This window comes from Phyllopteryx taeniolatus, chromosome 14 (assembly GCF_024500385.1).
Source record: "Phyllopteryx taeniolatus isolate TA_2022b chromosome 14, UOR_Ptae_1.2, whole genome shotgun sequence".
NCBI lineage: Eukaryota > Metazoa > Chordata > Actinopteri > Syngnathiformes > Syngnathidae > Phyllopteryx > Phyllopteryx taeniolatus.
This window is the reverse complement of record NC_084515.1, coordinates 19,774,571-19,795,724: the sequence shown is the minus strand read 5'-3', so window position 1 is coordinate 19,795,724 and position 21,154 is coordinate 19,774,571. Positions and strand designations below refer to the sequence as shown.

At 50.3% G+C, this 21,154-nt stretch overlaps 1 protein-coding gene across 1 annotated transcript in view; it reads right to left on the bottom strand.

Annotated features, from left to right (window-relative positions):
- The window catches only part of lamc1 (laminin, gamma 1), a 34,896-nt gene extending 16,385 nt beyond the window's left edge, over positions 1-18,511 (bottom strand). The window contains exons 1-9 of the mRNA XM_061797355.1: positions 17,916-18,511; positions 9,330-9,634; positions 5,669-5,799; positions 4,170-4,336; positions 3,910-4,095; positions 2,722-2,839; positions 1,634-1,732; positions 1,443-1,579; positions 1,259-1,381 (exon numbers count right to left, since the gene is read on the bottom strand). Coding sequence (XP_061653339.1) covers positions 1,259-1,381; positions 1,443-1,579; positions 1,634-1,732; positions 2,722-2,839; positions 3,910-4,095; positions 4,170-4,336; positions 5,669-5,799; positions 9,330-9,634; positions 17,916-18,306 — 1,657 coding nt within the window. The 5' untranslated portion in view covers positions 18,307-18,511. The remainder of the gene's footprint in view (positions 1-1,258; positions 1,382-1,442; positions 1,580-1,633; positions 1,733-2,721; positions 2,840-3,909; positions 4,096-4,169; positions 4,337-5,668; positions 5,800-9,329; positions 9,635-17,915) is intronic.
- Positions 18,512-21,154: the final 2,643 nt, after the last annotated feature.

Here is a 21,154-nt window from a genome sequence, read left to right as displayed (position 1 = left end):
GCGCAGCGGCGCCTTGACATACGAGCGAGCCCGCTTACGAGCCGGCGTTCGGACCGTCGATCGCTTCGTGAACAATTCCTCGAGCTGTTTATTGCCAATCCCAGCTGAAGTTTACGTCATAAATACACCTTGCGTATTTAAAATGAGCAAACAACGTTGCCTTAAGAATGGCCCCCGCTATCTTCATGCTAGCATACAGCATCATGGAGAGTGTCATTGACGCGCTAACATTTGAGTCGGCATGACCGCAGGGGGCGGCCCGGTTGCCGACCGGTTAGCGCATGTGTCTCGCAGTTCTGAGGAACGAGGTTCAATCCCCGGCCCCGCCTGTGCGGAGTTTGCATGTTCTCCCCGTGCCTGCGTGGCTTTTTCCCTCCCACATCCCCAAAACATGCGTGCTAGGTGGATTGAAGACTCTAAATTGCCCGTGGGTGTGAATGCGAGTGCCATTGGTTGTTTGTTTCTGTGTGCCCTGCGATTGGCTGGCGACCGCTACAGGGTGTACCCCGCCTCTCGCCCGAAGATAGCCGGCCGGGATAGGCTCCGGCACGCCTGCGACCCGCGTGAGGAGAAGCGGAATGGAAGATGGAAAAAAAACAAAAACGCTATTATACTGCCCCCCGGTGGCCAAGGCAGGCACACCAGAAGGCGCAGCGAGCGCAATGAAATAAATTGCAGCTTTACGATTATCATGCGCAAACTGTTTCATTCCATTTCGGTGATTCTCAAAGGGTGGCACTCGGACCACGAGTGGTACGCGGGCTCCCTCTATTGGTACGGGCAAGAAACACTGCCTCATACACTTTTTTTCTATATTTGCATTTCAGGAACTGTTTATTTTTGATTTTATTCAGGTATACTTTTTATCTAACATTTATATGCATAACATTTTGATTGACATTTATTACATTTTCCTATTTGCAAGCGCAGTGCTAATTTTCAAACTGCATGTTCCAGTGATTTACCATAATATGAAATATACTTTTTCGGAATATGCCTCATATTTCTTTGATGGTGCTTGAAGAACCGCTCTTTTATTTAATGTCATTTTTTTTTTTGTTGTCAGCTGGGATCGGCTCCAGCACGCGCAGGACGCCAAATGGATGGATATTATTATATGGAGCTAGTTTTCGCGGTTGAAATGGATTAATGGCATTTGTATTCATTTCAATGGGGAAATATGATTTGAGGTAAAAGTGTGAACGCACAACAAATTCAACTCATATCTCAAGGCACCACTGTATATACACACACGCACCTGGAGCCACGAAGTACATGGGGAAGTAGTCTTCGGAGAGCAGCGAGATGTCCTGAGCGTCGGGCGACCACTTCACCGGCACGCTGGACGCGTCGCGCTGCTGGCCCGTCCACTGCTCGTCATCTGCACGCACGCACGCACAGTCAACGCGGCGCACGTCGCGAGAGCGAGAGCGCACGCGTACCTCTCTCAAAGGTGGAGCGAAGCGTGTGCACGCTGAAGCCGGGCGCGCTGTCGCACACCGATGAGTGAAGGAAGCAAAAACACAGAGAGCAGCCTTCGGCGCTACCGGCGTCCATGTTGAAGAAGCCCGGCTTGCATCTGAAAGGTTCAAAGGTCACAGTGTGTCGACACGCGTGGGAGCGTGCGCGTTACCTGTCGCAGGCGAATCCCTCCACGTTTTCCTTGCAGCGACATTGTCCCGTGTTGACGTCGCATTCCTGAGTGCTTCCCGACGGCGAGCACGAACACGGCCTGCGTGCGACACACACCGCGGTCCTCATTAGCGTAAAATATACGATTTGCATGATTTCCTATTGTTCTCTACGGAAGCGAACATGCCAAGCGTCGTCCTCTGACGTCTTGGACGAGTCAAATCCAAATTCGGTACGTTAGCGGTAGCTCGAGGGTGTCAAACTCGTTTTTCCTTCGTGGGTCACGTTCACCCCGATTGGATCTCCAGTGGGCGTGGCCTAATAAGCTATAAATAACCCTCTTCCGAGTTTTGTCCCATCGTTTGGCTGGCTGCAAGCGATTACAGGTACATTTGGGAACAAATTCCGTCCCGGTTGCAAATGGAGACCTCATCCAAAGCAGCCTCTTTTGAACTGACATTTTGCAATGGTCAGCATCTTCAAATGTTCATTTTCACAACGCAAAGGTGGCAAGAAGTTGGCTTCCTTTGCTCCTCAAACTTTACAAGTGCATCGATATCAGGCGGCAATCGTGAGTAGCAGCCAATTGGATGTCGTTTAAGCGGTAAGTGGTCATTTAAGTCATCAACAGTGCCACCTCCGGTGGATCAAGTGAGTAACAACAGTTACTTTGACTGAGAAATTGCACTTAATGCGTTCTCTCCTCCCACAGGCCGTCCGGTTCTGGTCCACGGGCCGTAGTGCGCCCTGGAGCTCCTCCGGTGTGACGCACACAAAGACCGAAGAGAAGCGCTGCCCGTTGCTTCGTTTGCCAAAGCAAAGCGAGTGCGCGACTGCGCTGTAGAATATTGCCCATTTTGTTCTCCGTTGTCGCCAGTCGAACCATCGGGCACCCGCGGCAATCACGACCCGCCGCGTCGCCGGCAAAAGCGGGCACAGGGGCCACCGGACGTAGGCGTTACAACTCACATGTGCTACAAAAAAAGAAAACGTGCTCATGTGGTCTCCCGGGTTCCGTTCAGATGCTGTACGTAGCGGTCGTGTGTGCAGACTCGTCAAACCAGGCCCACACAGGTAGCCTTGCGTTACCTGCATCCGGCCTCGGTGAGACTGTGAAATCCAGGCTGACAGCGGTCACACTTTTCTCCCGTCACACCTGGTTTGCACGCGCACACGCCTCGGTTGTCACACTGAGGAGATTCAGAACCTGCATGCGCACACACACACAGATATACATCAACCTCCTAGCACACACTTTTTTTTTTTTTTAACATCACATCATCTGTCTATGCCGGCGACATACTGGCAAAACAATGACATGCTCGTCCACTAGGCGGCAGAAGGTCCAACGAACCCGCGCATCCACCTGTTGCCGTCTGTACGACACAACACCGAGTGTTCATGTCACACCGAGCATGTTTGTGAGGAAATGGAGACGAGATCATCATGATTTCAGTATATATACTTTTGTGGCATTCTTATGAAGACACCACCGACCGCAGAAGAATCTCACAGCGCACCAGCAAAGAAATGTCCCAAAAAGTATACATGGTGAAATAAATCATGCGCGGTGATCGTAGAGAAAAAGCTTTTCATGGTTGTGACTGCCACTACATGACTAGCAAGCGGAAGATTTGCTAAAAACCACAGGCTGGATTGGCTACTCCCACTCGTGGACCTCCGAGACAGTTCCTAAAATCTCCGCTCAAAATCCCCCTGCGGTGATTACGGAGATCGGAATGCGTGAATGACTGCAAACACAGCAACTGGGTTTGCAGTCAGTCACGCATCAGAAGCTCAAAATGCTGGAACGGCCACTTCTACCTCAGTGCAAACATTTTGAAAATCGGATGAGGATTTTATTTATTACGTTTTTTATTTGTGTGTGTGTGTGTGTGTGTGTGTGTTGGGGCTTTTTGTATCGAAAATCTGGTCCAAAACCGCCTTGAAATTGGAGTCAAATAGCAAAACTCAATTTCTTTCTCAGCATATCCCCTTGAACCTGTGACTTGGGGAAGCCCTTCTCCGATTGGCTGACAAGTTTCAGTCCAAAATATCCACCAATGAAGTCGTACGTGCCGAAATTCCCAGGGAGGGCTTCTCCGAGCGGACGCGTCAAAATGAGCGCGACGTTTACTGGCGAGCCGTAGACTGCGTCGCGTACGTCAATTGTTTTTCTTGAATTTCTCAGTGCTCAGTTGACGTTTGTGAGAATATTCCCCAAACACGGCGGCCACGTTTGACGGCGCGCGCAAGAAGCAGGAAGCGCAGTCTCACCGACAGGATCGCAGGCGCAGGGCAGGCAGCGGCCGTCGTCGCGTCTGTAATGGCGGTCCACGCAGCGCTCGCACTTGGGTCCGTCCGTGTTGTCGGCGCAGTTCTCGCAGTGACCGCCGTGACCCGTGGCCCGGTACAGCTCGGCGTCGAAGTAGCACTCGGAACTCTTCCCGTTGCAGTCGCACGCTGGCAAACGCAAACGGCGACAATGCGCGTCAACGAGCCGACGCGGCGTGGGCGCGACGTCGGCGGGTTCTTACGCAGGCACTCGTTGGCGTCGGCGGCGGTGGCTCGCCTCCACGGCCGGTCGTTGTAGAACGCTCGGCACGCCTGGCAGTCGGCTCCCTCCGTGTTGTGTTTGCAATTGCACACCAGACGTCCTCCGCCGTCCTTCACGCACTCGCTGGCGTGGCCGTTGCACTTGCACCTGCGCGCACACACAGCTGTTAACGTTCTACTTCACTTAAACGTGCCACCGAGCAGACCGACTGAATAAAAATAAAAAAAACGTTGAAACTTCAACTGGCAGCCTGGATGAATATACAGACAGTGTCCCGTCCGACATCAGTTCCGACGAAGACGACATTTGGCACGTTCAACCCACCCTTTTTTCAGCAGTGTGGATGGCCTAATGCTATTATTTGGATTGAAAAACGGAGCTTTTACAAATATCAGCAAAGAGCAAATACGAGAGGAAGAAGACCAAACGGAAGAAGAGGAGGACAAGCTGAGACTCGCCGGCTGGCGGGAAAGGAAAAAAAATAAAAGCCTTTCATTGAAGTCTTTGTGCTCTTTATTGTTTTGGGTTTTTGCTGGCAGATGCGGTGGAAAAAAAAAGCTTCTGCTCCCGCAAATCAATCGGCACGTACATCATTTTACACATTTTATAAACTACACAAGTTGTTACTTGTCTTCCAACTACAACAACACATCACTAACGACGACAACTTTGTCAAAAGGTATTACGAGGATTATCTACCGCAATAAACGTCAACATTTTGCAGCGTGTGTGCTTTAAAAAGGAAATATCTCAAGTGAATGTTTTGTCGAGTATGTTGACATTTGTATGCTTAGCACAATTCAACAATTCTTTTTTTGGACGACGACTGCAGCTGCAAGGTTCATAACTTTAACACATTATCGTCGATAATGATTGTATTTGGGTCATTTCGATGTGTGCTAACAATTGCTACCAAATGTTGAAGTCAGAATGGGGCAGAAATGTGGAAGGAGGAGGGCACATATTCCACGTTTAGGCTTTGTTCGGGCTTACGTATGTATCATATCATATCATACTTGTATCAATAAATGCTAGAGTCGTATTCAACTTTTGTCTGTAAAGCGAGTTGAAAATTTGAGCGTGAAACGCTCGTTATAGAGCGGGTTGTGAGATATTCGGGAAAAGGTATGTAATCTAATATGATTTCCTATAAATGCTGTCCAACAAGCAAAAAAGTTGGACGTGCATTCAAAAAGCCTCCACCAGGTCAAATTGGAAGGTTCGAGTGCACTTGAGGGCGATCCTGGCAGAGGGGCCGCCCGCCCTCCGAGCCCAACGAGACAAACTCGTCGGGAGGGGCGCACGCGCCGACGCCGTCCGGCCGACATTCCGCGCGAAGCCGGGGAGCGCAAAAGCCGCCGAGCCGAGCCGAGCCGTTCCGGTTCCCCGTAATCCCGGAATGCGCGGAATGCCGGCCGCGCGGCGGGAGAATACGGCGGCCAACGTTCCCAGAGAGAGGCGGCTCGCCGACCGGCTTACCTTCCGCCCACGGCAAAGTCGGAGATGGCGTAGTAGTACGACTTGAGCACTTTGGGGTCGTTGAACACTTCGTCGCCGAACGTGTTCAGGCGGTTCAAGGTCACGCGGATGTCCGTGGCCGTCACCCAGTCCTGCCGGGTCAGAGGTCACACAGCGGGTCACGCAAACATTTACGGCAAGCCTTCCGAACACACACGGCGACGACATTTTGAATTTGTTCGAGTTTGCCCACATACCAAAAAAGCTTTCAAACTGTTCCCCCCCACCGGTGGGAAAGAAGGACTTCACGTGTGTAAAGGTGCCCCTCCGGAATTCAACCTTGGACTTCACGCCTCAAAAGATGTCAAAGACTACTTCCTGTTTGCAAAAAGTCTCCTTCCTGTGTGCAAACGATTCTTTTCTTTTCGCGAGCGAGCGAACGGCAATTTGAGAGAGCGGCAGAGCCGGAGCGCTTCAAAGCGCTTCCGTGCGGTTTGGGGAGCCGTTTCCTATTCGGGAAGTGACCGAGTCGAGGAATTTGGGTCGGCTCGCTCGTCGGAACGCCGAAACCAGACGACGACGGGGCCCCCGAGGCTCCGCTCGGCGGCGGCCGTGACGCACGGCGGGAAAGGCGTTCGTTGTCCCCGGCGAGCGCAGATGGCGAGCGCACCGGCCGGGAAAACGCCCGCTCTCGTCACGGACCGTGAAAAAAGGCTGGCTATCGGCGGGAAGCTTATCCGACCCCTGGGGGGCTTTTGGGCGAGAGCTCGCCGCAGCTGCTGCGAGGTAAACAAGCTGCGTCCGGCGAGGACGGGGGGCCAACGCAAACACGACTCCCCCGAATGAATCGAGGCCGGGCCGGTTCTTCGACTTTTCGGCTCCGAAAACACTCGCTCGCCGAGGAGCGCCATCGTGACCCGCATTACGCTACAGCAGCGTAGTAGGCTCAGGTGTTCTTCAAAAACGAAGCAGACTTTATTCCCCCAAAAGTACATTTCATATGATTGTACACCACTGTAACATTATGCAGTTGGAAAATTACCAAAAAATCTTCAATCCTAAATTGTACCTTGATAAATGTTGGAGAACGAAGTTCCAAAAGAAAACATGCAAATGTATTGTACTTAACCAATACACTTACAAAAACAAGTATAACATTACGCACAGTTTGAACATTGAATGCAGTCATTTGTTCGTGTACCACTAGGGGGAGCCTGCGTAACACACTTTTCCAAACAAAGTTTGTTTTTGAGGCTTATGTTTTTGAGAACAAAGGGTCTTTTTTTGATTCAAGTGTAATATTACAAGAGTGAAGACTTTTCTTTATTCTTTTTTTTAAAAAAAATGAATTATTTGTCTTTATCTGTCCCAAAACACCTCCCACGAAGAATGTTTGTTGTTTGTTGCTGTTTTTGTGTGCCTGGAATTGAAGAAAAGTATTTCCGTCCTTTTTCCAATGGATGCGCCCGTCGCCCAAGGTGCCCGGGGGGGGGGGCACCTTGGGCGAGGGCCTTATCAAAGCTGCTCGCAGCTCCACTTCAACTTTCATATCTTAATGTTATGACTACCTGGGAAAAAGTCAACTTTGTTCTCGGAAGATTACAACTTTGTATCTTTGTTCCTGGAAAGATATCAACCTTTGCATTTTGTTTTTTTAGCGTAGAAAATGTTATTTCAGCCAATTAAAGAATGGAAATTAACAAATATGCAATTTAAAAAAAAAAAAAAAAGATTGGGAAATGAAGCCCGCCCACCGTGTGCAAAAAGTAATGAGCCCAATTTCATTTCAACGACTCATCTTTTTGTTTTGGCCAGAAACGTTCACAGTTTGTACTTTCAGAAGTTGTTTCAGGGTTTATTATGATTTTTCTTTTCTTTTTTCTCAAGTTCTGTGTTAGTTCAATCCACAGTTGAGTTGTTTTGACTGAAATTTCTCTGACCGAATTTTTTGGGATGCTAACATTCGGACTTGTTTCCTGGAAAACAGGAAGCTTTGACTCCGCTGTGTTTTCGGGCTCCACGTGGTAGTAACATGCTAAATTCATGTTGGGATATGAAGGGGGAAAAAAAACAAAACGCCTCCTGGCCCTCAAAAATGGAGACGTGGGGGCGAATGTTAACTCGGCGGCTTTGTTTGAGCAGGTGTTTGCAGGCTTTTGTTCTTTTTCTTCACTTCCCGCATCTAAACGGAGCAAACACGGCAGGCTTTGTCGGCGATCATTCAACTCCGCGTGGGCCGGAGGGGGAGGGGCCAGGGGGCAAAGCGGGCGTGTCGGGACGGCGGCTCGTCAACGTTCGGCGTCGGCGGGCCGTCGATCGCGCCGCCTTCGCCGGCCATCCGACGTGGAGCCCGGTGGCGGACGGCGGACGCTCGCGCGGTCGCCCGTTCGCCTTCTCTGCAATTGTTATTTCACAAATATACTATTTCCCCCCCCCCCCCCCGCGTCCCCAAAACAACTTTTCTTTGGATTGAAAATATAAAATATTTATTGGAATACATCAGACTTTTTTTTCAAAAATATTCACCTTTTTTTCCCCATCTACGATACGACTTCTTCGGAAATTCAAAATCTTTTTTAGGGGGGGTAATGTCAAACCTTGGGGAAACTTGCATGGATTTTTCTTGAAAATATACAACTTTTTTCGGAACATGTATAACATTCTTTTCTAAAATATGAAGAATATTGAGAATACCACCTTTCAAGCCAGCAAAAATAAGGGCAAAGGGCAAAGGGTACAGTGTGAATGTTCAAGTAAAAAGCGGACGTAGGCAGGCCCGAATCGGCGTCTTGAGTTTCGACTTTTTTGTTCTTCATCAAAAATACAACTTGAGCAGAAATTTAAGGTTTGTGGGCTGTTTTTTTGTTTTTTTTTTCCCCAGAAAGTTATAACCTTTTAGAAATGTACATAGTTTTGGGGGAAATACATGACGACTTCAAAATATGCACGACTTCTTTTCCGGAAAAAAATCATTTCCTTAGTTGAACCAGGTAAGGCAATCGAGAAGCGTTTCTCAATTTCAATTCAGGGTTCAGAGTCTCGCTGGAGGGCACTTGGACGGCGGCCGCCATTCAATAATATAATCCATCTATAAGTTATATTTTATGGGAAACCATCAAAAATAGGACTTTTTGCAGAAATAGCTTTTTTAAAAATGTACAACTTTTTTCGTTGAAATATGGGACAGATTAGATTTTTTTGGCATATGTATCACTTTTTGTCCGTAAATGTACCTTTTATATCACTTTGTTCTGTCAAATGGTGTCAAATAGTGGCGCTGCGGTTAAGCGACAGGCGGTGAGAGTCTCCCGCTTTCAGCGCGCTTCGATCGCCGGCCGGATGTCGGCGGGAGGCGGACCGCAGGCTTAAAACGGCGGCAGCGAAATCCGCCACGGCGGGGGCTCAGCGGGCGTCGAGCCCCGCCCCCCCAGACAGCCGTCCGACGCCGGCGCCCAAAATAAGCCGACGGGCGGCTCGGCTCAAATAAGGAAGGCAAACGCTGCTAAACGTGGACGCCGAACAGCCGGCCGCTACTTTCGCTGTGCACAGGAGCGCTGCCTGTCTGTAGGCTGGGGGGGTCCGGGGGGGTCGGGTGGTTTTTAGAGGTTTTTTTAGGGAAGGTGATCTTTCAATGTTTTTGGCACGGCGATCGCTGCTAAACGCGGAGGCCGAACTTACGTACCTGCAGGACGGGGCTGCGGTCGAAGTTGTAGGCGCCGGGCCGCCCCTCCAGCGTGGAGAAGGCGACGTTGCCGCCGGTGAGCGGCGAGATGTCGCTGAAGTCGTCCGTGCACAGCGCCCGCCGCTCGTCCTCGCCAGTGCGGATGAAGCCGCGATTGCGCTTGTCGTACGTCTTCTCGCACGAGCCGCTGTAGAACGCGTAAGGCGTCCACGCGCCGTCCTCGCCGCCGCGCTTGTAGATGGCGAAGCTCTCGGGACGGCTCGTGTGGAACTTGAGGCGCACGTAGGTGATGTCGAACGCCTTACCTGCGGGGAGACGACACGCGCGTCAGCTCAAGTGCAAATATGGCAACGTCGCACGAAAATGTGACATCGTCACTCGCATACATCATGGGGCGCAAAATGGTGGGATCGAAGGCTCGCATGTGATTGTCAAACACAAACACGGTCAAATGACACGCGAACACGTTTCCGTCATGGGATGCCCGACGGCGACATCGTCACCCGTACGAACACGTCGACATCAAACGCAAACGTGATATCGATGCGAATGTATGACGTCGTCAAACGCTAACATCCTTACATCATCGAGCGCCAAGCGGTGACATCGTCAAACGCGAACGCGCTCAAATCAGGCGTGAGTGTGATCTCGTCAAAGGCTAGCGTGTGACATCACACGCTAAATGCGACATCATGGGATGGCAAACCCGATGACATCATCCACCTCAGGTCACATTCGAACATCTGTTTCTCGCCACTGGCAGCCATCTTGTGACAGAGTGGCACTGGAAGACAAACGCACGCACGCACACGCATACCTGATGAGTGTCCAAGTGTGTGTTTGTGTGTGTGCGTGTGGAAAGAATGTGCAGAGCAAACAGTGTGTGTGTGTGTGCGCGTGTGTGGCGGGCGGGTGGGGGGTCTTCAGGGGCCTTAGTACGGAGAGCAAATAAAATGGAAGAAGCGGATTGGATGTTTTTTTGTTTTGTTTTTTTAATGACAGGAAACTTGAAGACAGTGAACACAACATGATAGTTGGTGTGTGCGCGTTAAGACTGGTCTCATTTGTCCAACTTTCCGGCGCGCCCGTTTCCACGCTAGCCCCTCCCACCGGGAGGCAAGCGGCGCGACTCGAGCCAACCATCCATCCATCCGTTTTCTTTACCGCTTATCCAACAGAACCTCATTTTATTTATGTGCTCAGACGTATTTGACAAAATGACAACAATAACTACAATTATAATAATGATTACAAACCCTAATTGGATCAGGATTTTTGAGGCCGATCACCAATCAGAGAGTTAAAAAAAAAAAAAAACAATAACCGATCACAAGAAGGCCAAATTTGTCTTGTAGTCTGATTGGGGCATGACACGTCTGTCCGTCATGTTTTTGTTTCTGTTTTTAAATAACTATTGGCTGTCAGATCTTTACAGTACTACGTCAAAAGATGAGCGACAAAGCTAAAAATAAACCAGCTTTTGGATTCAAATATACCGCACACGATGGCGAAGGCGGAGCCGATGTCTTTTGCGGATCCGATCAACGATCGGCGAATTATGACGTGAAAGCCGATCGGCATTAAATGCTAATTATCAGGCCGATCGTATCGGTGTAAAGTCTATAAAAAAAATGATGAATTCAAATCTTGGTTAATTGAAATTGTAGCTTGATAAATGTTTGTAAATAAGCAGTCCTAAAAGGTTCGACAGTGTTGTACTTGCAAGTTTAATAGAACTCAATTGCGCATAACAGATTCAAAACTGTTGACTTGACTGCAACATTGTGTGCTGTTTGGACACTTAATTCAGCAATTCTGTTGCAGACCACTAGAGGGATTTGAATACTGTGGACCTGCCTGAGAAAGCTTCGAAGATGTCCACCGAAAGCGATCGGGGAGCCCGAAACGATGAATCGAGAAATGGACGATCTTGTCGGCTCTCAGGCTGAAACGATTAATCGAATACAGCATTCTCTAACTTTTTGAATCATTGATTTTTGACTATCAGTCCATTAAAGTTTAAATCAACCAAGATTTTTGACTTTACTCCAGAAATAAACAAAGGAACAACTAACTCCCTGATCACCTACGCTCTCGATTTTATGTTGCCTACTTTTATAAATTTGGATTTTTCCTCTTTGATTTGTTTTTGTCTTCTTGTCCCGAACGTTGGTGATCAAATAAATAAATGAATCAATAAGAAATAGAACCTCTCTCACCAAAGTCCACAAAAATGAGTGTCAGCATACTACCACCGAAGAGATTTGCTTGTCTTGTACAATCCATAAAACGACGCAAACGTGATTGTCCACAATCAATAAAAAGTTATCAGTGACAGCGAGAGAAAAGAAATGCAGATGAGAAGTAGCAAGAAAGAGCAAACGAACATTTGGGGGATGGAGACAAAAACGTTTGAAGCAACAAATGGCATTGCTACAAAATGAACTTGTCAGCTAAAAGTAGCCCTTGGATTTGAACTCGTTCGGGTGGGACAAGCTCGCCCCATGAGCACACCCTCATCACCAAAAGGTTTTCCGACAGCCAGCGAGAGGGGCATTCTGGGAGTTTTCCTTTCCTCATTTGGACGTTAACGGTCGACCGCACACGAGCCAGGAGATCATCCCGTCACACGGGGGCCGCACGGCAACCGCCGACTGGACAATCAAAGTACCGAGACCGGCTTTCCGTATCGGGCCCATACCGGCCCGGTTTCAGGCATCGAGTACTCGTGAAGGCTGCCGATAGTTAAGGCAAAGAAGAAAATCTGGTGCCCACTCGATCCTCCTTGCCAGTAGTCGGCGCTACACTGCCGCAGCTTCACGCATCAGCGATTCGTCAAGTGCGTCGGAAAGAAAGAAAGAAAGAAAGAAAGAAAGTAAAAGAAAGAAATTTGACGTTAAATGCATGAGTGGAATCTGTATCGGTGAGTACTCGTATTGGTCTCGATCTTGAACATTTGGAACAAAACCATAAAACAGCGGTGCCGTGAGATACGAGCGAGCCGACTCAGACGTCGCCATGAGGCCGATTTTTGGCTTTGACTTGCAAGCGCGGCCTTGAGATACGAGCGCCGTTCCGGCGGCGGGCGACTCGACTGAACAGACTCAACATCAAACTAAGAGAATTAGGTCTTAGCCTTTCAGTCCGCGAGCTTAATGCCAACGCTGATTAGCGTCTGCGTAGCGGTGCCGCGTCACGTTTCCACAAATTGAACACAAATGGTGCAGCAACACGTCTACAGACAGTACAACAGGACTCGGTCATGTATTCTTTATCCTCTGCGAGGAACGAATAATAATAGTGCCGTACTGATGAGCGGAGAGAGGCGTCGATACGTTGCGATGAACACGATGTCTTATACTGACCCCTGGTGGCCAATACAGATACACCAGAAGGAGGAGCATTCAATTGATGCAGTGTGACAAAAACTGTTGAATTCTTTTGAATTATATTTAAAGATGTCAATTACTTTACGTTGTTATGAAGTATAATATTTGGCGGCGTTATTTTCCCCTCATCTAAAACCACATTACACCATTTTCTTTGTTTTTGGGGGGAGGTTGGAACAGATGAATTGCAATTCAAATGTGGATCTGAAGGCACCACATCGTCATGACGACGATAACGCGACCATCACAACTTCAACGTTTTCCAGACGGCTGGAAGATAAACGAAGTCGAGCAGGAATTCTCGGAACCTCCCGGTGACCTCATCGCATTCCAAACGAATCAAAGAACGCTTTGAGCGTCCGCGTGGGCACGCCGTGGCGGACGCGGGAAGAAGGCCGGCCCGGTCGCGCGCGCCTCCGTCTCGCTAACAGTCGACGATTGTTGGTGGCCAATCGTCACATCACGCGCGCCGAGGAAACATGGATGCCACGCACACTGATGTACACGCTAACACGCCAAGAGTCACGCACGACGACGCTTCCCCCGCAGACTCAATTCTTTGTGGCGACCATCTTTGTTCAATATCTGACACATGCACACAAGCAACACACAATAACTCTCACACACCAGAAAACAACACACTAACACACACAACTTTCACACACACGCTAACAACAAACACTCTCACACACAGTAACAAGAAACACTCTCACATTCACACACAAGAGCGCGCAAAAGCAACACACACTAACAATTTACACACACACACAAACAAGAAAAACACAAACACACTAACAAGTAATACACACCCACACACACAAGCAACACTCACTAACAACTAACACGAACAAGTTACACACACACTAAAAAGTAACAGATGCACACACTAACTAGTAACACGCTGACACACACACACACACACACACACACAAAAGCAAGCAACCCACAGTAACACACACGCTAACAACTAACACACTCACACACATACACAAGTTACACACACAAACACACACAGTAACACACGAACATTACCACACACACATGCACGAACAAGTAATACACACAAACTAACATTCATGGTCTAACTTTCATGGACAAGAGCGAACCCTCCGATTGGTCCAGAGGAGATTAAAGAGTCATGTGACGACCGTGGGTGATAAGCGGCCCTGTGCGTGTGCAAACATCAGTGTGCTAATTCAAGAGACCTCCAAAGAAGCCCCCTCCCCCTCTTTGCCTTCTAAGCCCCCAGGTGTCAGCACGGCAGGAATTCAGGAACAAACAGCAAGGGCCTCGTTACGGATCCCCTTTATCGCGATCCCCCGAGCCCACGCAGCCCCGCCCCCTTCCAAGTATTCGAGTACAAGAGCCGGCGTGGGGGAGCGGCACAGATCCCACTCGCTTCGAAAAACTTCTGTCAATCAAACATGCGAGCGTACATCTTGCTCTCTCTTTTAGGCCACGCCCTCTGTGACATCACAGCACGTCAACGAAGAGGTGAGGTCTGTGCGGTGTCAAATTACCCAGAATGCATCTGCTTGTCCTTCTCACATCAACCCCCCCCCCCCCCCCCCCCCCCCCTCCCCGTCATCCCCCGCCCCACCGGCTGCTCCTGTCCAAAAATTCCCACACTGAATTTTCTTCCCACAGGGCAGGAAGTCACTCGAATGAGTCGACATTCCTCAAATTAATAACTTGAGCCGCGGTCCAAATATGCAAATGAGCGAACCGCACACTATCACACACACATACTAACACACATTACACGTGCACACACATTTAGAAAAGCAAGCAGGTGGCGCGCGTCATCACATCGTCGAGACAGGAAGCCGCGCAGATGACTTCCCGTGACATCGTGGAAGTTTTCATCCAGATGTTTAATGACGACCTGTCGCACATTCCGCACGAGGGTTGCGAGCCAGCACACGCACGCACGCACACAACTGACACAAAACACACACGTACAAACTCAGAGTAACACGCACAGACACGCATACAAATTCACACACACAAACATGTACACAAAAAGATACACACACACAAACTGAAACACCCCCCCCCCCCCCCCACAACACACACACGCACTCGATTTCTGCGCAGTTTTGCCAGCATTGTTTCCAACTGCAGGTTTTTCTATCAGCGAGTGCAAAACGTTTTCCAGCTGAGGCGCCTGCGGGCCAGTCGAGACCAGTCGAGGCCAGTCGGGGCCAGTCGGGGTCAGTCGGGACCAGTCGGGGCCAGCGCGTCTTCCAATTAGCAGCGAGGAATGCAGAGCCCGCACTTCAAAGGCGTCGAGCAGACGAGCGGGAAATCGACGCCTCGGGCGCGGATCGTCGCGCCCCCCCACGGTGACCTCTCAACTTAACTACCGACACGAGACGTTCAGATGAACTCGTTCTTTTGAGTGATTGTACAGTAAATGCATCGTGCGAGCTGGATAATGTTTGCGTTTTAAAAGTGACACACAGGACAGCAGCTCAGTTGTTTTTTTTTTTAAGTTACTAAAATTCTACTATGTATGGCACAAATCACTTAGTTGAATAATGATTCATTTCCATTTTAAATTGTAATGATTCAATTTAAATTGTTTAGTACAAGGCGGCACAGTGGACGACCGGTTAGCACATCTGCCTCACAGTTCTGAGGACCTGGGTTCAATCCCCGGCCCCGCCTGTGTGGAGTTTGCATGTTCTCCCCGTGTCTGCGTGGCTTTTTTCCACGTACTGCGCTTTTCTCCTGCATCCTAAAAACATGCACGCTAGGTTAATTGAAGACTCTAAATTGCCCATTGGTGTGAATGGTTGTTTGTTTATGTGTCCCCTGCGATTGGCTGGCGACCAGCTCGGGGCGTACCCCGCCTCTCGCCCAGAGGAACCGAAGGCTTCCGGGTGCTTTGGCCAAGGCACGGTTGTCGAGAAGACGCGGAAACGCCGCCGTTCTTCTCGCAATACGGGAAGGATCCTATTCACGAGAGAATGCGTCTCGGATTGGCTGGCCTTCTCTATCGCCGCGGTTCGAATGCAGGCGACAGCGATAAATAAAACGCCTTCTTCACCTCCGATTCAATCGGCCCATACGAACCCTTTTCAAATCGACAAAAATCAGCCGATTTCTGTGGCGATTTTTCAAAAGAATCGGCCGACGAATCGGTTATCGGAATTCTATTCTGCCAAATATCGGAATCGTCGTCGCTCGTCAACAGTGCCCAGTGATCGGACGGCGACAGGCCCAGGGAGCGGTCCGCTTTTTTCCTCAAAGTCAGTCGGGAATCGGGATCGGCCCCGCCTCGCCTGCGACCCTCAACGGGAGAAGCGCTCGAGAAAACCGAGGGATAAATGCGCTGACGTGAGGGGGGGGTCCGCCGAGCCGCATTGGCGCATCCCGACGCGCACGACTACCGGCGCCTGTATTTGAAGTCGCAGCGCAGACGGAGAGACGCGGAGGCGGGCGCAACATCCCGCAAATCCTCACGGGAGGAGAAAAGAGAAGGTGAGCCACTTCCATGAATTAGTGGAGGTCAGCTGAACTTCCAGATGTTCCACATCACGTTCCCACGCCGCCGCCCTGAAGAGGAGTTCAATTTCCAACAGCTGCTCGCTCGCTGACTTTTTCCCACACTGCAAACGTCTTCCTATCAGCTGACCGCGCTCGTCAACGACCGGGCGCCGCCGCGCTAGTGCAATTTTGCCGCCACGTGACCCGGCCGCGCCGTACTGTCGTGCCCTGACGACGTCGCCACGGCAACACGAGGACGTCCAGCCGCTCCCGAGCGACGTGTCTCGGGAATGCAGAGCCGCCCGCGAGCGCCCCGCAGAAATAGACGGCTTTATTTAAACACCCCGAAAGACGAGCGCACCCGCGCAAATGACACCGCCGCCGACACGCTCGCCCCACCTGGCCAGCGTTTACTCAGGGTCAAAGTTCAGCGAGCAGCAGGAGCATAGAGAGAAAATACAAGTCTACTTTACTGCGTTACCGTGGAGACGCTCAGGGGAATGTTCACAAGCCCCACAAGTGGACCGCCAGACGTTAACTTTGTTTCATGTTTCCCGTGTTATATGCTGACATGTTATCATGTTTATGTATGTTCATGTTAACATATGTTGACGTCCTTAAAAAGCAACACTTAACATTCCAACTTTATGCATCGTACGCACACATCATAAACATGTAATCACATGACTGCTAACTAGGGTTGGGCATCGTTTGAATTTGAGCGATTCCGGTTCCTCGGTTCGATTCCGGTTCCAAACGATTCTCGATTCCGATTCTTTGAGGGGGCTGGGTCAAAAAGGTTTGTATGGTTTATATAAAGGGTGTCCAAATTCTGAACATCATCCACGTGAGTGTTTGTGACACTGTTAGACAACGCTGATGTGAATTTTGTCCCACTTTATTGTGATGTCAAGTTGCCAGTTTGACCTTTGAAGTTTTAGCTCAACGTTAAGTGTTTTGTTTTGTCTTATCGGCTCTTACGTTGGTTTGAAGCCTAAAATAAACACTAAAAAGCATCAGTGCGTGAGTGCAACCAACCGTCAGCTGCCTCAATGTTGGCATAGAACGTATTTTCCCGTCTCACTCACCCAATTTAAGTCGGCTGAGGCACGGAGCGCGTCGGACTTCTACGCAACGCTAAAGCCTCCTTTGAACAACCCAATCGTATTCCAAGTGTTGCACTGAGGCGACCAGTCATCAATTTTACTAAAGTTAAGTTCGTGCGCGTTCTTCTTCGCCACTTTCTTCTTCGGGGTCGGCGGACCGTAGGCAATTTGAACGATTCCCGGAGAAGCGGAAGGCTAGCCTCGATTCTGACGGGTTCTCGATTCTCGACGCCCGGCCCGTGCCCTACCGCTAAGATGTTCGGTCGGGTACGTCAACGCGCATATTCCCTCGATATGAATCGGCGTGCGTGTTCCCGCGTTACTACTACACGCTGCCGCTATATAGCACGTTTGCGAATGTACGTGTGAACATACGCTCAAATGAACGCTAACACGTCATCCTGTTCGCGTATGTTGGCATTGTCAGATTACAAGCTGCGATATGCGTAACCGTGTCAGCGGCACACATGTCCACAAGATGACATCAGATGCGAAGGCGCAGGCGAACCTACGCGTTACAACGTATGACGTTTGGGTTTGGATGTGGTTTTCCACGCATGTCGCCATATCCTAAAAACACACGCGGCCTGGGATCTCACCGAGGTGCAGGGTGAGGTTGATGGCGTTGGGGTACTGGACCCCGGCCAGCATGGTCTGGCTCTGCCACCAGGTGGTGTCCTGCTGGTTGTTGTAGTCCGTCAGGTAGGCGGCGCCGTGCTGGTTGCGGGGGTCGCGGGCGTCGCAGATGTGGCACGACTTGGTGACCCCGGTGGCCCCCGTCTGGACGCAGTACTCCTCGGGGGGGCTTCCGCACGTGTCGGTGGCCACCACGGTGACGTTGAAGGCGGCGTTCACGAACTCCGGCATGCAGCGCTGCGCGCGCCCCTGCTCGTCCGCGCACTCGTCCATGGCCGCGCCGACGCCGACCATCAGGGCGGCCGCCGTCAGAGCGACCGCCGCCAGGGGGGACAACCGCGGGGAAGCCGCCATGTCGGAGCGGAGGGCGCTCCGCTTACTTGTTGGGAACGAAGGGGATCCGAACCGGGCCGCCGAGCAGGCGGGAGGAACTTCCGAGCGACTTGGGAGCGAAGACCTTGAAGCTGAAAACTTGTTGGGAGCTCAGCGCTTTATGTGCGCCGCCATCGACAGCGAGCAGCAGACTACACCCAGGAAGCCAGGAAGCCAGCAAGCCAGGAAGGCGGGCGGGTTAGGGTCGCCACGCGCATGCGCAAAACACTCACCCGACGAGACCACTTCCGTGGCTATAAAAAACGAAAAGTTGGAGGCGCGCGAACGACTCCGCCGTGAACTTTGAACCCGCCCGGATACAACCTCAGCTTGTTTCCGCAGCTTCTCTTTGACCTCATTTTGCCTTTCACTCACTCTTCTCCAAACTTTGTGACTCCGCAACAAACTGCTGCTCAACTAGCATGTTCGGCACGTCCGACTTCATTGTTTGATACAAAACAAGATTTTGGTATTTGATTGTTTTTTTCTTTTTTTCATCCGTCTTGTCCTAAAGATTTTTTTTTTTTTAAGTATTGATTTCAGGAAATACTCTAATATATCCATCCATCCATTTTCTTTACCGCGTATCCTCATTAGGGTCACGGGGGTGCCGGAGCCCATCCCAGCTATCTTCGGGCGTACACCCTGAACCGGTCGCCAGCCGATCGCAGGGCACATCGAAACAAACAACCATTGGCACTCACATTCCCACCTACGGGCAATTTAGAGTCTTCAATCAACCGAGCATGCGTGTTGTTGGGATGTGGGAGGAAACCGGAGCGCCCGGAGAAAACATACAAACTCCACGCAGGCGGGGCCGGGATTTGAACCCCGGCCCCCAGAATTGTGAGGCAGACGCTCTAACCAGTCCTTCACTGTGCCAGCATACTCATACAATAATAATGAAAAAAAGTTGGAGCAGGGCGAACAGACTTGTCTGTGAACTTTGAAACTGCCAGGATCCAACCTCAACTTCACTTTGCCCTGTACAACTCAACTGGATGAAAAAAGAAAGAGGAACTTAAACGAACAGCTGAGGTGATGTGGTTTCACAAGTGTGCACACCCTCTTCTCGGTTTTATAGCATAACTGCAGTAACTGGGATCAGGCTGTGTGCAGGAAGAACCAATCACATTCAAACTCGTTAAATGGGATACAGCACACACCTGCCACCGTTGAAAGTGCCTGTGATTAATACCAAACTTCAGGTATTCGAGTAGGTTTTTCCTCTTTGTTTGTTTGCAGACTGAATTTGTACTGACGCTATTATACCTACTGACATGAGAGCTGTCGGCCTTTTCACACCGCATTTGCCGCACGTCACAGCATGCCCAAATTTGGAAGTGCTGACGTTACGCCTACCAGGAAGTCACAGGAAAGTTTTCCCGTTGGAGAAGTAGACCGCACCTCGGCAACTTCGGCAAGATGTATCTGTGTTTTTTTGCAAAAGAAAGCCCCGGCGTTGCGCATTGTAAGGGGGAGGAGACGAGCTGCAGAACAAAAGGAAAAGGGTGCCCCCCATAGTAATGGTTTGTCGGGACCTCGGAGAGTTTAGGCTTGTTCGTTTCCCCAGTACAAGTCCGCCCCAAAGAAATCACTCCGCCAGCCCTTCTCTCATTGGAAGACCATTGCGACGTCACCGCGACGTCGCTCTCCAAGTGGTAACTTCGTCAGCCGCCCTCAATATTCTCGCAAAAACGCGCTGTCGCCCCTCACCACATCCACGAAGAATGTGAACGTCGATGGGATCGCTTAGTGCACCGTGGAGGGGCCTTGACGCGTTATTCGGATGCCCACACAATTTCTAGGCAGGTCACATGATTGGCTGCTGCCTACGCAGATGGGATCACGTGGATCACATTTGCACGAAATAAAAACAAAGACCCTTGTAATGGTTGGTTTAGGATGGGTTAAGGTTAGGGTGGCTTAGGGTTAGTGGGAAACATTTGAACGCCGCCACACTTAAGTCACGTCCTTCTTTTCCCGTCTAGAAGCAATAGGGCGTTTCCTTCCGGATACAACAGCCAATCATAGTGCAGCGGGGCGTGTCCTGAAGCCAGTCATATGGGCAGAGCGTGACCTGCCTAGAACCTACGTGGGAATCCGAAAAACGCGGCCTTGGCAGATACAGAAAAAAGAATAGGAGAGGTCTCACTCTGGACAGTATTGTGGCGCCCCCTGCTGGAATTATAGGGGCGCACACTTGCATTCAAGTCACGGGGGCTGTACTAGCAGGTTGTTAACTGTAGATGGAGCCAACAATTTTTTTTCTCAGGCCACGAGGTACATGACTACTGTGTGTGTGTGTGTGTGTGTGTGTGTCGGTGTGTACAATGCGGGCTTAGGGTGGGGCGTTTCCATGGTAACCAGGTAGGGCGTGAGTGTGTTGTTAAGGCTTGTGGAAACGGAATGCATGTGTGTGTGTGAGTGTGTGTAAGCATGAGTAAATGTGAGTAAGCGTCTGCGTGTCTACCAGGGTGTGTGTAAGTGTGTGTCAGGCTGATTGGCTCCCTCACACACAAACACACAAACTGTGTTGTGCTGAGATTGTCTCAATTGACTTGAAAAGTTGTGTTGACTTTGCTTAGTTGCTCACACACACAAGTGTGTGCGTGCATGTGTCACTTCCTGTCGGCTTTCGAGAGGACAATGTGGACGAACTCCGATTCGGTCGTACAGGGACCAAACGGCCCTTATCGAGGAGGTCTGGTACCCCGTACTCCCAGAGCACCCTCCGCAGGGACACCATCAAATGCCTTCTCCCAAGTCCACAAAGCACACGTAGACTGGTTGGGCAAACTCGCACGCACCCTCCAGGACCGTGCCGAGG